This window comes from Melanaphis sacchari, unplaced genomic scaffold, assembly GCF_002803265.2.
Source record: "Melanaphis sacchari strain LSU unplaced genomic scaffold, SCAv2.0 Contig0_pilon_pilon, whole genome shotgun sequence".
NCBI lineage: Eukaryota > Metazoa > Arthropoda > Insecta > Hemiptera > Aphididae > Melanaphis > Melanaphis sacchari.
Genome location: NW_020270366.1, coordinates 16,642,289 through 16,658,216, shown reverse-complemented (window position 1 = coordinate 16,658,216; position 15,928 = coordinate 16,642,289). Strand labels below are relative to the sequence as shown.

The 15,928-nt window shown below is 25.2% G+C and overlaps 2 protein-coding genes across 2 annotated transcripts; one reads left to right on the top strand and one right to left on the bottom strand.

Annotated features, from left to right (window-relative positions):
• Positions 1-93: 93 nt before the first annotated feature.
• LOC112591418 (probable actin-related protein 2/3 complex subunit 2) lies at positions 94-3,845 on the bottom strand. The gene is made up of 7 exons (XM_025335235.1): positions 3,775-3,845; positions 2,571-2,678; positions 2,405-2,498; positions 2,054-2,340; positions 1,775-1,995; positions 1,400-1,604; positions 94-192 (listed from the first exon to the last, which is right to left on the bottom strand). The coding sequence occupies exons 2-7, from the start codon at positions 2,642-2,644 to the stop codon at positions 165-167; spliced, it is 909 nt and encodes a 302-aa protein (XP_025191020.1). The 5' UTR covers positions 2,645-2,678; positions 3,775-3,845; the 3' UTR covers positions 94-164.
• A 399-nt stretch (positions 3,846-4,244) lies between these two features.
• LOC112591412 (DDB1- and CUL4-associated factor 13) lies at positions 4,245-8,710 on the top strand. Its single transcript, XM_025335222.1, has 8 exons — positions 4,245-4,630; positions 6,180-6,562; positions 6,623-6,794; positions 6,877-7,024; positions 7,097-7,250; positions 7,323-7,469; positions 7,672-7,835; positions 8,534-8,710. Exons 1-8 carry the CDS (start codon positions 4,561-4,563, stop codon positions 8,619-8,621), a joined length of 1,326 nt encoding a protein of 441 aa, XP_025191007.1. The 5' UTR covers positions 4,245-4,560; the 3' UTR covers positions 8,622-8,710.
• Positions 8,711-15,928: the final 7,218 nt, after the last annotated feature.

The following is a 15,928-nucleotide window of genomic DNA, read 5'->3' as shown; positions in this document are numbered from 1 at the left end:
TTTTTACTATTTAAAAATTTAAAACAATGGTTAGTTATATTAGCTAACAATATTTATACATACTAAACTAAAAACCAATGTTGTTAACATTAATTTAAGATAAATTCAATGTTTTCATTATTTATTATTAATTATACAATATTTGAAAAGGTAAAATATTTTTTTCAGTCCTTTCGAATGAATGATCTGCCACTAAAACATTAATAATTACAGTTATTATATTAGTAAATTTAATTTTCTGAAAAGAAAAATTACTTAGTACAGCAAAAACTAAATAAATATGTGTTTTTAATTAAAATCTAGAATAGATTTATTTATGGTATATGCAATTTTTTACCAGTTAATTATGTTACTTACATACTGATTGGTATCAATTGTTCTTGTACCAATACTAATTTACTACATTTTTTTTTATTATTATTACAAGACATTCCTTGCCAACTGTGGGCTAAATTACTACATAAATAACTTACTTCAGCAATTAATGAAATATAACAACAATCAATAATATTATCAAGCAAAATAATATAATACATAATGTCAAATTAACATATTATAATATTACACTTCTCTAAATTTGTTTCAATAGAGTACTTAACCTCTATCTAAATTGTTATGATTGATTAGTACTTGAATTGAAAAGGGGTGGATTACAACTTTTTAAAAAATATTTTAGAATTCCTTTTGTTATATATATTTGCATCCCCTTTATATTCTTGCAGATTCAAGGAATGATTATTATTATATAAAATAACTAAAATATGTTATTTAATTTGTGTTATTAACAAATTTATAAACTAGGCAATCTAATTGGTCAATATCTCTAAATAATATAATTAACTATTATATTTTTCTTAAATAAATTACTACTTTTTACATTTTTCACCCATTCTCTTATGTATTTATATAATAAATAGCAATGCATTTGATTTTAATTATTATTACTTAGTATGAAATATATGAATATTTATGAATTTAGATTGTTTCACAAATTATTAATTGTTTATATATATATATATATTATATAGTAATATTGACTAAATTATTTTGTACCTATGTGCTTATCTTTGTATATTGTAAAATATTTATATTTATAGGGCATATAATTAAATTTTAAATTTGTTGTTTTACCTCCATATACTTTGATAAGATTATTTTTTAACAAGACATTTTAATAACTTTTTATCATAAATTAATCTTAACAAATGATTGAAGTTTTTTAAGTTGGTAAGTCTTTAAAATAAATTATACAAAACTATATAGTTAGATAAAATTACTAAAAACTAAAGAGCTAATATCATAAATGAGAAAAGAGACAAAATATATTTTAAGCTCTATGTTCTAAATTAGAATTACTAAGTAAATAAACGTTAAAGCTATATTTTTAATTTTTACTTACCTAATAGTTTTCTTTTCGTTAGATTTTTTAGATTCTGGTCTAGCTCTGTTGAGCACTTTAATGAAGTCAGTTGTTTTTGCTCGCATACAAGAATGTATGTATGCCTTCGTACACTTAATGTGGTAATGTAGATAGTCACGGAACATATGAATCAAATTAATAGTATTTTCACGAGCTGCACGATTAGTGTGTCTCGGAAACAACACTAAAATTATTAAAGATAAATTAGTTATTTTATTTTTTTTTTAATATACTCTGATTTAATAAAACTAAAATTAAATTAATTGAAAAATAAAATGTTCATTGTTTTCCAATAGCATAATTATTTTCTTTTACGTAATATGTAATTTATAAATATCAAAAAAACTTTCTTACCAAATGTTATATATCCTACTTCATCACCAACACGAGCATTAGTATCTTGAAGTTCAAGCGGTGGTTCTTTGTGTGTAAATAATACTTGAGGTGAAGTTTGACTAGCTCGTCTGCCTTCTCTCAATTCTTGCATAAAGACTTTACCTAAAACTATGTCATCACTATCTCTGAATACTGTACTGAATACAACAGTTACACGATCTGCTTTTGCTTCCACATACCTAATACATAAGAATAATTTAATAAATATTTCAAACATAAAATCAATTTGTTACTCACATAGTCTCATCTTCTCGGTAATTAATCACAGCTCTTTTATGGCCTTCTTCTCCTTTTTCTTGAAAGTCAAAATACTTTTCAAATACTGAAGCAAAACAATTACGTTTAAATTGACCAATTTTTTTCACTAACGCTTCCCAGTCATCTGGAATTTTTTCTAGGTCAACTAGCAAAGAAAAATTAAAACCCGATTCTGGTTCTGTGACGTATGACCCGTACACACGGTTTAATAGCTCTGTTGCTCCGTGTTGTTGTAGTTCAGCATAGAATTTTAAAGCTATGCTTACCTGCCAAATAATACATTTATATTATAAACCATTTTTTAATAACAGTATTAAGCATCATACTCACTCTAAGCTGATTTTTTTGGCCTTCTAAATTTGAAATGTGAAATAATACACCAGCATAATCCGATATGAATATATTTGTGTTTTCCGGCTTATTTCTACAACCAAATGCAATAAATAAAATATCAACAGTAGACTTAGTATAAAGTTAAAAGAATAACATGACATACCCTGCCAAAGCATTTTTAATTCTCACACTGATTGATTCTTCTACAACGCGGTTATTTGTTTCTAACAATATCATGATTTTACTGACAAACGGAACAAACGATTAAAGACTAAACAGACATTTAACTATGATTAATTTAATTGATTAAAAAACGATATTAAAATATACATGGGCGAATTTTTTCTATATAATTTATGGATAAATTGTCAAATAATATGACGAATCCTCTCGGATGTTAATATCAAATGTTTTCATATTAGATAACGCGGCCGGATCAACAGCATGTCTTTTGATAGAAAAATCAAATATCCCGTATAAATAATTTTCATCAGTGACCGCATGTTGGTCACCATGTATTCGCACGTGAATGACCACAATATGTACACCATGTACCACCGTCTACCAAGGTTTATTGAATAATATTGCCACTAACTAGAAATTAGAAAATATTAAATACTAAGTAGTAAATGGTAAATAAATAGATCTGTGCCCTATGGTAGTAACACTAGTAACACAGACTATAAAAATATATTATTTATCTTAGAGTCTTGACCTTATTCCGTGAGTTATAACTTGTACTTTATTGTCACTATTTAAAATATTCAGGTTACTCAACGTCGTATTAAAATTATGTGAAACGTACTACCTATTTATTATCAAAAATCAGTTTTTCAGCTTAGAAAAAACATAGACCTTATACTCAGTATAAGTGAGTATAAGGCATTTATTCAATGCTATAAGACTTATCGTTTTTGAAAAAAATTCATAACCACCACTCTCAGTGCATATAATATGTTATCTAAAAAAGGTATATATTTTGGCACCAAATTTGTGTACGATTTTAAACGATTGGCTTATAATTTATAATTAATAACTATAATACATACTATAATATGCTATTATTATAACGAAAATCTAATTTTAAATTTAATTCATTTAATACTGACAGTAGTGTCCAATAAATAATGTACCCTTGATTGCAAACAAAGCGCAACCAGTAAATTTAGTGTCCTACAAAATAACCAAAATGCAGGGAGAAAAAATTGATATTATTCTTAATAGAAAGTCTTTTATTTATGCTCATCGTTTTAACCAACATGATATTATTACTACGTGGACATCGAGTAAAGGTTCTGGTCAGTATTTGGCAAGTAATTAATTATAATTCTTATTTAGAAATAATAATTCTTAAGACGACACCTTACCGACGTGTGTTTTCTGATTAACTACCGTATAACATAGCAAATTTTTGTTTGTCGGAATCCATTTTATGTTAGTTAGTAATTTATTCTTACACTAAACAGATTCAATATGTATTTCATTGATGACAGTCAAAACACGAAAACCATAGTATATGTTAAGAAAACTATTTTTCTAAATTAAATTGAAAATAGAAAACTATTGTTACAGACTATATGAAATATAAAATATATAGCAATAACTTAAATAATAAAGTTATATAATCTGATCTATTTTCATGAATAAATGAAATAAGAAATTTGAATTATGATCACAGAATAGAATAGACATATCATGAAAATATGAAATATTTAAAATTTAATTACAATTATTGGTACAATCACTACAATCTACATTAATGGCCACTACGGCGCTAGGTGTGATTCTTACAGTATATTATAGTTAATGTTTTGGGCTTAAAAAATTCTCTATTGGGATGTTGAATAACCTGTATAGTATCTATAGCTATTTAATTCTCACATCGCACTATCATTTATCACAATAGATCAACATTCAACAGTCGATTGCCTCATGCCTGTTATACTCGTGTTATACAGTATTTGAGTATTATTACTCTTAAGTTCTAAACAGTCTAAACTCTTGATAACTGAATAAGCAGTTAGCAGAGTAACTGAAGTCTGACTCTGACATCCTCGTGGCTAATGCTGATGTCTAATAATCATTATTGTGAATTTAATATTAATTATCATAGTAAGTACTAGTGTACTACCTGAACACCGACATTTTTGATCATGAAAGTCAAGGTATTAAGCCGAAATCCGGATAATTATTTGCGAGAGACGAAACGGGATATTCAGAAAGGTGAGTTAAGTATTAATTTTTATGTTGGCTGTTAAGCCTATAGATTTGTTTTTTTGAAAAAATCCATATTATGGGGGTAATAATTCAATGAGTAGGTTATTATTAATTTAATGTTATGTAAAACTTGTATTTTTTTAAATTAATTTCTATTCTAAGTAGTTTGTAAAGTGATCTGCGTTTACAAATATAAATATGTTCAGTCTTTTATGTATGAAGATATAGTGCTTAATTTTTTTATCCCAATTATTATGAAAAAATGTTTTTAAAAACCATTGGGAATAATTCCAATATAAAATATCTTGAATATTGTGGACATAAATTATCATAACACCCAGATTGTAATTAGAGATGTCTGTATTGCCATAAAATAAAGATATTTTGAATAAACATTTTCAATTATTTATTAGTATCAGGTACTGTTTTATTTATTTATCTAAATGATAAATTCCTTACTGAATAGTAAATTTCATTAAACATTTTTTATTAATTGGTACTGGTTTGTTATAGCCCCGCCATCCATATAACAATAAACACATTGTATAATTAATATAAAATAATGAGTTTATTTATTAATATTTATTAATCTAATAACTTGATAATATAATATGAAAACAATTTAAAAAAATATGATAACATTAAAAATGTATAAAAATGTTTATGGTTTCTGTTATTTCCAAAATCTTGCTACATCTTTTTAAATAGTGTCAAACAGATCACTGTTATTCAGTTTTGATCACCACATAAATTCAACTATATAAGAGTCTAAAAATGTCTGTCTGTTTCTCTACATTTTTTGTTACCTCATTAGGGCGATTGACGATTATTAGGTACTTAATAGTAATGATACGTATTTCTCGTTGAATTATTTTATAATATCGGTAATATTATTATATTATTAATAATGCTATGAAATATGTATTTTCCATCAAATTATTTTATATTTATACGATGTGTTTATTGTTATATGGATGGTGGGGCTATAAAGTTTGCACTTGCTGTGGCAGCCGGCGAGGCTATAATAAACCAGTACTTATTAATTATATTACCAAAATAGAGGTTGAGCTATTGTGTTTTTCTGTTTTGGCTGTATGAAAAAATATGGCAGTTCATTTTGTATAAAATTAATCATATATATCATGTTGAAAATATAATATAATCCATCTTTAATACTTCCTCTAAACTCTTGTCTCTTATGCTTGGTTGTCTTTGTAAGAGTTTAATTTGTCTACTTGTCATGTGCCACTTTTAAGCCTCATGACACTCCATTCTAAATCAGTTTTTTGGTTGCCTGTTGGCTGTTACTGTATTTTTAGTAGTGAGATTGTAAATATAGTAAAATAACTAATTTATTATACTAAAAACTATACCTATAGATTATAATATAATTATTATTTCACCAAGTTTAGGTGAATAAGGTTATTATTTATAATAATATATTGTTTGGTTAATTATTTTAGCTTATTTATAAGCTTGATTGCATTGAAATATAAAATTAATTTTGCAAGGGAGTAATATAAAATTTAATTATCCATTTTTAATTATTTTTCAGTGCCTCGGAATTATGATCCAAATCTTCATCCTTTTCAATCATCACGTGAATATGTCCGTGCTCTTAATGCAGTGAAATTAGAACGGGTTTTTGCTAAACCATTTATTGGTAACTTGGATGGACATCGTGATGGTATATTCTGCATGGCTAAACATCCTAAATCTCTATCGACATTAGCCAGTGGTTCTTATGATGGTGAAGTACGACTTTGGAATTTAACAAAAAAAAAATGTATTAATAGTATAAATGGCCATGACCGGTTTGTTCGCGGATTATGTTTTAATCCTGATGGCTCAAGATTGTTTAGTGTTGGAGATGATTCTACCATTAAAGTTTGGAATACAGAAGAATTTGACACGCCATCTCATACATTCATATCTCAAGTATGTACAAATGTAGAATAAATTTAATTTATTACATTTTTTAAATTATGTTTATTTTAGTCTGTTTTATATGGTATTAGTTGTCAATGGTTAAACAATAAAGTATTTGCAACTTGTGGTGATGTAGTACAATTATGGGACATTACTCGAAGTCAACCAACATCAATTCTAAAATGGGGTGTTGATAGTTTACATCATTTAGCTTTTAATCAAATTGATACGCATGTCTTAGGTAGTGTATTTGTATTTTGTAATTGTATAATACATTAAATAGTAAATAATATAATTTTATAATAAACATTCGGTATCCATAGCATCATGTGCAAGTGATCGCAGTATAATTCTTTATGACACCAGAGAAGTAAAACCAATGCGTAAAGTAATAATGAAACTCAAAACCAATCAGTTAGCATGGAATCCAATGGAAGCATATGTGTTTACTGCTGCCAACGAAGACTATAAGTAATTACTAATTTTATATTATGTACATATTTTACCCAATTGTTATTGATTAATTAATGTTTATATACTTAGTTGTTATTCTTATGACACACGGAAATTAGAATCTCCAATAAATGTACATAAAGATCATGTGGCTGCTGTTACTTGTATAGATTATGCACCAACTGGTTTAGAATTTGTCACTGGAAGCTATGATAAAACTATCAGAATTTTTGAAAGCCATCATGTATTTATCTTTTTAATCATTATTTTTTATTTGAAAATAACAATTTTTATATAATATTTATGTTAAATTTAGGGACATTCAAGAGAAATCTATCATACTAAACGTATGCAACATTTGACTAGTGTAATCTGGTCATTAGACAATAAATTTGTTTTAAGTGCATCTGATGAAATGAATATAAGAATTTGGAAAGCAAATGCTTCAGAAAAATTGGGAACAGTAAGTATAATTTAAAATAAATAAATACAAATAAAAATTTTCTAAAGAGAAGATCTTAAATTCTAAGTAATTGATGATTTTTTTTTTACTATTAATGTACATAGACTAGAGCATTTCATAGAAATATGAATGTTATTATATTGTTTTTTATTAAATAAAAATAGTTTATATGAAACGGTTATTTACTAAAATATTATTTTAGTTAAGACCACGTGAAAGGACAGCTTTAGAATATAATGCTACATTGAAAGAGAAGTTTGCTGCTCATCCACAAGTAAAAAGGATTGCTAGACATAGACAAGTTCCTAAACATATCTATCATGAACGTAATCAACAATTGGAATCCAATAAAAAACTTAAAAGAAAGTAAGTTGTTTATATATAATTATATATACTACACACAGGATGACTCGTGTATCAAAATACTTAGAATAATATTCTGCTTAAATGATATGGTTTATTGGTATGAAATCAAGAAGGTAGGCAAATGAGTACTACTCTATTGTATAATAGGTGTCATGTGGGTCACTATTATGGTTATGTTAAACTTGAATTCAATGATACATAATTGTAAATGAAAAATGATCTTTTCGAATTATTTTCTGTTATGAAATAACATTTAAATAATTAATTTCATCCATGTTTTAACTTAAAATAATGCATAAATACGATTAGCAGAAAATTCACTATTTTTCTTACTTTTTCCTAAATATAAATAAAAGTACTGGTAGTTTTTCATTTTGTCCTAGAGTAAAAACTAAATCCAATTTGTAATCTAAAACCATTCTCAAGATTGAATTAACAATTTATCATTTACTCATAAAAGAATCACATTAAATCAATTCTCTCATTGCTCTGCTCAAAATCTAAAATGTATGCTGTTATTAAAATAATTTAAAAATATATTCTTTTTGAAAATGTTTTATTTCGAATGGAAATTAATAATTAAGTAAAAAAATATTTTCAAAAATGTTAATAGATTTTGAGTTAATGAGTGGTTTGATAGAAAAATCACCTAGTATTTGTTGATTTATCAATTATTCATTTTTTTTGTTTATTTTCAGGGAAGAGAATATTCGTAAACATTCAAAGAAAAATAGTATTCCGTACGTCTCCGAAAAAAAGAAAAATGTTATCTCAGAAGTTGTTTAAACTTATTATTCTTATTTATTTTAAGGTTTTATCAAATGTAAATGTTGTCATTAAATTACTTCTACTTCAATAAAAAATTTGTATCAATATTTTTTGTAGTTATAATAATTTCACAGTGATTTCTTTATTGGAGGATATCACTAAATAATAATTAACTTATCACCATAACAATAATTTCTCATTCTCAGTTTACCAATCTTGTCAAAATATTATAAAAATAATTATATTTCTATTATCAATAATGGTTAAATGTTAATGACACCAGTCCACTAAGCTGGTTTTCTCTTCTCCAAATGACACCATCGATCATGGCCTGTAATGTGGACCCGACAACTGGCTCAATATAATTTTAGGATCTAGGGTACGGAAAATTCATAGGTACTCCTATTCCTGCTTTACCTCTCATAAAGAAGAAAAAATATGATGCTCCTAGATTCTGCCTAAGTAGAAGAGCTAATTAGCTTATAATATTATGTAATAATTTGAATAGGAAAAATGCACACATTAAATCTTAAATTTTATAATTCTTCAAAAAGTAGATTAGAATCTAAATTTTTTAAGCTTTGGTCATTTTTATTTGTTAAGGCAGTTAAGAGTGCTTTAGAATATTCAGACTTGCTCTTTAAGATAAAATATTCACATTGAACTGAAAAATATGTAATCATAAATAAGTACATAGATGATGAGTTACAATTTTTTATTTAACTGTAAAAATTAGAATGAACTAAGTTATAGTATACACTAATGAATTATTATTTATTGTTATTAATGGTTGGTTGTAATGAACAGAAGGTATATACAAAACTATAAAAGAAATACATGGCATTAGATATTTTATGAAAATGTTTATGTGTTTCATTGTTAAACATTCTAGTTATAGACCATGCAAAAGAGTAAAAAAGTAGAAAAGTATTAAAACTTATTAAAGTACTTAAAAGAAACACTTCAAAATAAATAAATATTTTTTCTGCGCTTTAATTATATTTATAAATCAATAAGGTAGTACAGGTAGTGTAAACAATTGTAATTAGGTCATAGTACTCTATAAATTAGGTAAATAGTTTTGATACATAATATTAAAGAAAGTATTTAAAAACTTTATTAACTTAAATTGTATTTAATATAAGTATTATAGTTATATAGTAGGAATGTAGTACCATTGTATTAATGTAATTTAAAAAATTGGACTAACGTTAATTTAAATTTATTACATATCATTCACATAAATTTTAAATACTTAAGTAAATATAATATTTATAGACTTTGTGGTACCTAGGTGTATATAACATAATCTTTAGTCATGGTCAGTAAGGTTGAGAATAATATAGACTTTCGATTATATATTAGACTAAGGGCTAAGTATTTTATTTATATTTTTATAATAATAAATACCTACCAGGATATATTCTACTTAGTATATTAGTACCTACACTAAAAGTGATATGTATCTATTTAATATTGAAATAAAGCATCTAATTTTCTCGATTTTTAAAAATAATTTTAAGGTACGATCAAGTAAATTCATAGACATAAATACAAATATCTTTTTAAGTTTTTTTTTAGAGAAATAGGTAATGTCGCTAAGGTCTATGGCTCCATGGCCCATATTAGTTTTTATATAAATTCATTTAAATATATTCTTTCGTAAAAAAATGTAGTTTATTAATTTATTAATTCTTTAAGAATTATTGACGTTACAATTCATTTTTAAATAAAATAATAACAGTTGTAAATCATATTGTAGTTGTAAAATGGTTAAAAATGATGTCAAATTAACAAATTTTATCTGTGTGTTTAATTATTACTTTGTTATATAATATTTATTAGTATAATATATATTTATTGTTTATACTTCAGTTTATTCGTTAACGGATTTGTAAAGTCTTAAGTTAGATTTTATTAAATTGTACCACTCGCCATATTCCATTTAATACAACGTGGTCCACTGTTCCGCGTTCAATATTATCTTATTTCGCAAGATTATCTAAATAATATTACTTAGCTAAAATTACTCTTATTTCACTAATAAATAATAATAAATTAACTACCTAACTGACCTTATACGACACGAATTCACGGATAACGTGACAGCATATAAATGTAATAATAAGTAAGTGTTGATCTGCCGCACTTGCTCATCCAGCGATTATAGGTGTCAGGTGCATTTAAATATTTTTCAATATTATTGGCCCATAGTCAAATGGGGAAAAGTTGACTTTTTGAGTTGTGAGTGAGACATTAAAATTTTTAGATTGACCAAAATAAAAAGTCTAGTTTGTTTAACACATTGTGTAATGTGTACCTATAGCATTCAAATACAAATGAACGCATCATGACAAGTTAAATGTGAATGAAAATTTTTTTAACTAAAAACATTAAAAATTGAATTTAGATCTTCAATAAGCCAACAATATCTGAATCCTTTAACTTGTCTGTTTTTTTTTTTTTGAAAAAACATCGTTCATTTTAAAAATAAAGATAAAAATAATAATAATAGATGCCTACCTTCGCGGCTATGTAAAGTTTGGTTAGGCTCATCAGCAATATACAAAAAAAAAACTAATATTTTACAGTTTATTTAATTAATGTTATTTAGATTTAGTGAGTTTATTTTTACAATCTATATTATTGTAGATTTATTTCATACGTTTAAAACATTGTTAGTTATAATTGTACTTATTAGTACTTAATAATGACCATAACAAATAATTTAAAAGAAATAAATTCTTTTTAGTGGTACTGAGAGGAGGGTACAATAAAAATCACTGTGGCAGGGATCCAACACACAAATAATGATACAGATTGATACTTCATGTTTGCATAATATAGAGTCATAGGTGTCCTCAGGGGGGGTAAGACGGGTCACTTGCCCCCCCCCACCCGCTAGAATTTTAAATTTGTTACCTAATTGTAATAATTTAATATAATAATGACAAAACATAATAATGTTTTATAAATAAAATGTATAAAAAAATCTTCATTAATTTTTTAAATTAATTTTGCACCACTCCCTAGAAAAATGTCTGGGGACGCCCATGTATGACTAGGTACCTTTAAATTTAGCCATTTCGGTTACGGAATTTTATAGTAAATAATAGTAAATAATAGTATAATGTATACTCTTTTGATTTTAATTTCGGTTAATGGATGTTAATGGAAAACGGATGTTAATCAAGTAGAATTTTTAACCGAGTTATATCTTGGAAGGTGACACTCAATTCGACAGAAAAGAGGTGAATTGTGATAGGTAACTATTACATTTTATTTTAAGTCTATAATGAGAATTATAATATTATACCCATTTAAAAAATGTATTGATTTAGTTTATATCGTTTTTAGTTAATTAATGCTCTTAAGAATTATCAATTTAATATAGTATTTATAGGGGTACTCTTGCAGTTTTGCGTGTATAATTACTAACGTGATCGAGAGCGTGTGTGAGAGATAAGTATAAACGTGACTGTTCTTTTCTCTCGAGTCTAAAGCTGATATAATATATATCATATGTTTGTTAAAATGTAGTTTCGATTGTATAGTAAGTATTTTAGTCTTCAACTTACTCAACTAGGCAGTAGGCACCATAATAAATACATATAGATAGGTAGTTACCTATGTTTAATAAGTGCACTTAGAAATGTATTTAAGTATTAGTACATGAATTTGAATTATTGTGACACTTAAGTTTATCTTATTTTAATATTAATCTATTTGTCGTATTTGTATACGTTAACACGTATACATTTAACGATTTCATGTGCCTACAAGTTCATTGAGAGGTACCTATCAACTTACCTATTATAAACATTAACTACCTTACAGTAAAAACCAGAAATTAGTTTAGTCATTAATCATTATGATTATTTAAATTTCACATTTTAGTCTTTAGTACAACAATTACTACAATTATTTTTCATTAACATTTAGCAATTAATAATTTTTTAGTATGGTTAATATACTTATATTCGCAATATAAATTACATATTAATATAGCCTATAGGCTATAGGTATATTTTTTTTATAACCGTATACACAGTAGTCGGTACCTATCTATTGCGTATAAATTAGGTTCTAATCATTCTAACTTTCTTAGTAACTGATCTAATCAAATGAAACGCACCTTAAAAATTTAATTTTATTCATTAAATTTATAAACATTTTATATTTATATATTATACATTGTTACTTGTAATTTTACCAATGGTCGTCAATTAAAATAAATAAAAACCCAAGTACCTAGTACCATTTTAAGGATCAGACTATTTATTTATAATTTATAAATAATTATCTTAACTGTATAAAAATTAAAAAATATACCTAAAAGTATCTTTGAATATTATCATTGATCAATATATATGAATGAATAATAAAACTTATAAATATTTATAAACTATCTTTTTTTTTTTTTAAATTATATTATTCTTAAAAAACAAAAAAAAAAATAAAGTAAAATCTTAGTAGTTAATACTTACTTGCTTATTAAAGACCGGAGCGATATGTAGATAATTAATTTTATTTATTTGAAAAGAATATTGATATACTCACGAGAATCCATTTTATAAAGTTCCTAGTTTTTTAATTAACTTACACTATAGCTGTGAAAACAACTTATATGGGTGCGTATTTGTGACCGTTTTAATAATCATTTACTCATCTGCAAAGTCAATAGACGTCATTGACCAAAATATAATTTTTGAATAAACAATAGAGAAATAGTAATTGACGATGAGTCATAGACTAATGCACAGTCTTAGACTAACCGATGAGCGAATAACAATTTATATTTTATACATTACATTACAATTTTAATAACTGATCATATTTTATCGTTTCTTGAAATTATATAGTAAAATAATAGGAATAGAAATAGAAAAAGAAAATTACGTATATAAAACCATGTATACTTTAAAAACATATTCAACGAAATAATTATTAGGTATACTATCAATTTTTTTTATAAATGGCTAAATAGTATTAAAACTATTCTTGGCGGATATTTCTAAGGATATTATCTGTTAGACCTTTAGTTATATATTTATAATCTTTGATATTATATAGGTAGTAATATTTTTTCTATTTATGAAATACGGAGGATAGGTTGAATTAGTTATTACCTAAAACTAATCGCATACTATATTAAATGGTAATTTTATTATTATAATATTATTATTACTTATTAGCTGTTATTATTCATTAATTAATAAGTTAAATATCGGCTTATCTGAAAGAATGGTGTAAATAAGTTCGTGGCATAAAAATACGCTGCAACTCATTTGCGGACATTCAACATTTTTTTCCTTGAAAACGAACCATTCGTTTGCTTACAACATACTAACACACATGTATAAATCATCACAGATTGTACTACACATTATTAAATATTTGATAGCAATACAATCATTTAATCGATTGTGTAAATTATGTCATTTTGAATTTTCCGTACCTAACTACTTTTAGTATAGTTTTAGTGGTTATGGTTCAGTATAGTGGTGACTAGTGTGTTGACGACATAAAATCTTTAATATGGACGTTGAAATTGTTAAAATTTTTGATTTTTGAAACAAGGCGTGTAAGTGAGAACGAAAATCTATGCGCAAACGATAATACTAAGGATTTTCGTCATAGGTAGCCAAAATATATGTGCGCAATCGAGTTGTGTTTTTTTGAGCAAACGAGTTGTAAAAAAGGTAAATGTATGCAAACGAGTTGTAGCCTAAAAATAGCTTAAAATTAATTGAAATGTTTTGAACATTTCATTATGTAGTAAAATATAACTTTACTAAAACCATAATTTTTCATATAACAATACAATTTTGTCAACATTTAAAAACGTCAAGTATTTATAAAAAAAAAAAATTATTTATTATTACATATTTTTAAAATTTTTAAGTTTCTGTAATAAAAACTTACGAGGAATTTTGTATAAGATTTCATATTATAACATCTAAAATTAAAAACTTTGTAAATTTTAAATTATGAAAATAAATGTTGCCTATATATTTTAATATCTATAAATTGCTATTATAGTTAATTGTTTAAGACTTAGCACTAAATAATTATCAAGATATGAAATATTTTGTATTAATTCACTCGTTTTTTAAATTAAGCTGCTGTAAAGGTACAGAATCTAATACTTATTGATAAAGTAGAAACTCATAGCGCCGCTGATTGTGCATAATATATTTAATGTACCTATTTAAAATGTATGCGTATAATATTTTAATAGGTATGCAAATTACAAATTAGGTTTATAATAATATAGTCTATATCTATTATTATGAGTTGGGAGATTACCTATAGGGAAATCATTAGAATTCGAAAGTTCAAATGTGTAGCAATACATACAAACAATTACATTATCTACTGATATTCTTATTTAAAATTCAACTTACAATGAATACAATGTTACCTATATTTATCATTGTAGATAACCAACAACTAATAAGTATGTTAATATGTATTACCTATATACTATGCAGTATGCCTATTTTATATTTTGTCTATATCTATATTACGATAGTAAATTATTTTGTTCTTAACTCTAGTGTTTAACTCATTAAAAACCTAGTCTGGAAAAATCTTATCGTCGATGTTTAAGAGTTTTAGCTCTTTAAGTCGTATTACACGAGTTAAACACGACGCATGATTGACTGTCTACTTAATATTATAGGCACGTCTAAAACCGGTTTCCACGGAAAGATTTTTATTTTACCATACTGAAAATAAATAGTTACATTTTTAAAGCCTACTGCTACAAAAATGTATGATTATTCAAATTATTTACGTATTTTGAATACTTCAACAGCTTAATAATTTAACTAATTAGGTATTTAACTCTTTGCACGTGTTGTTATTACTTTTAAATTAATATTTAGACTATTTTGAGTTTGATTTGTGCAATGCCTTTTATTTAATACAAGTTTCAAGTGGATAATGTGATCAGATTTGTCTTGTGTCTTTTATGGAAATATTGTAATAAATAATATAAGTGTACAGAAAATTATCTCATACAAAAAGAATTTAAATATAGGTACGGTCAATTTATGTGGGATCAAGGTTAATTGACTTCCTTAAAATGTTAAATTAATAATATGGTATGTCAGATGATGGGTGATTGCTATTATTTTATTCAAGGGCAATAAACACAAAACCAAAATATTATATTATTGTCCATTTATTCAAAATAGCATAATAAACATTGAAACATTCAATTTTACCAATTTTATTGTAATGCAATGTTAGTGCATATTTTAAAAATTGTTAATTTATATACATCGCTTAAGTGAATTAAAAATAAATAAAAGTGTATA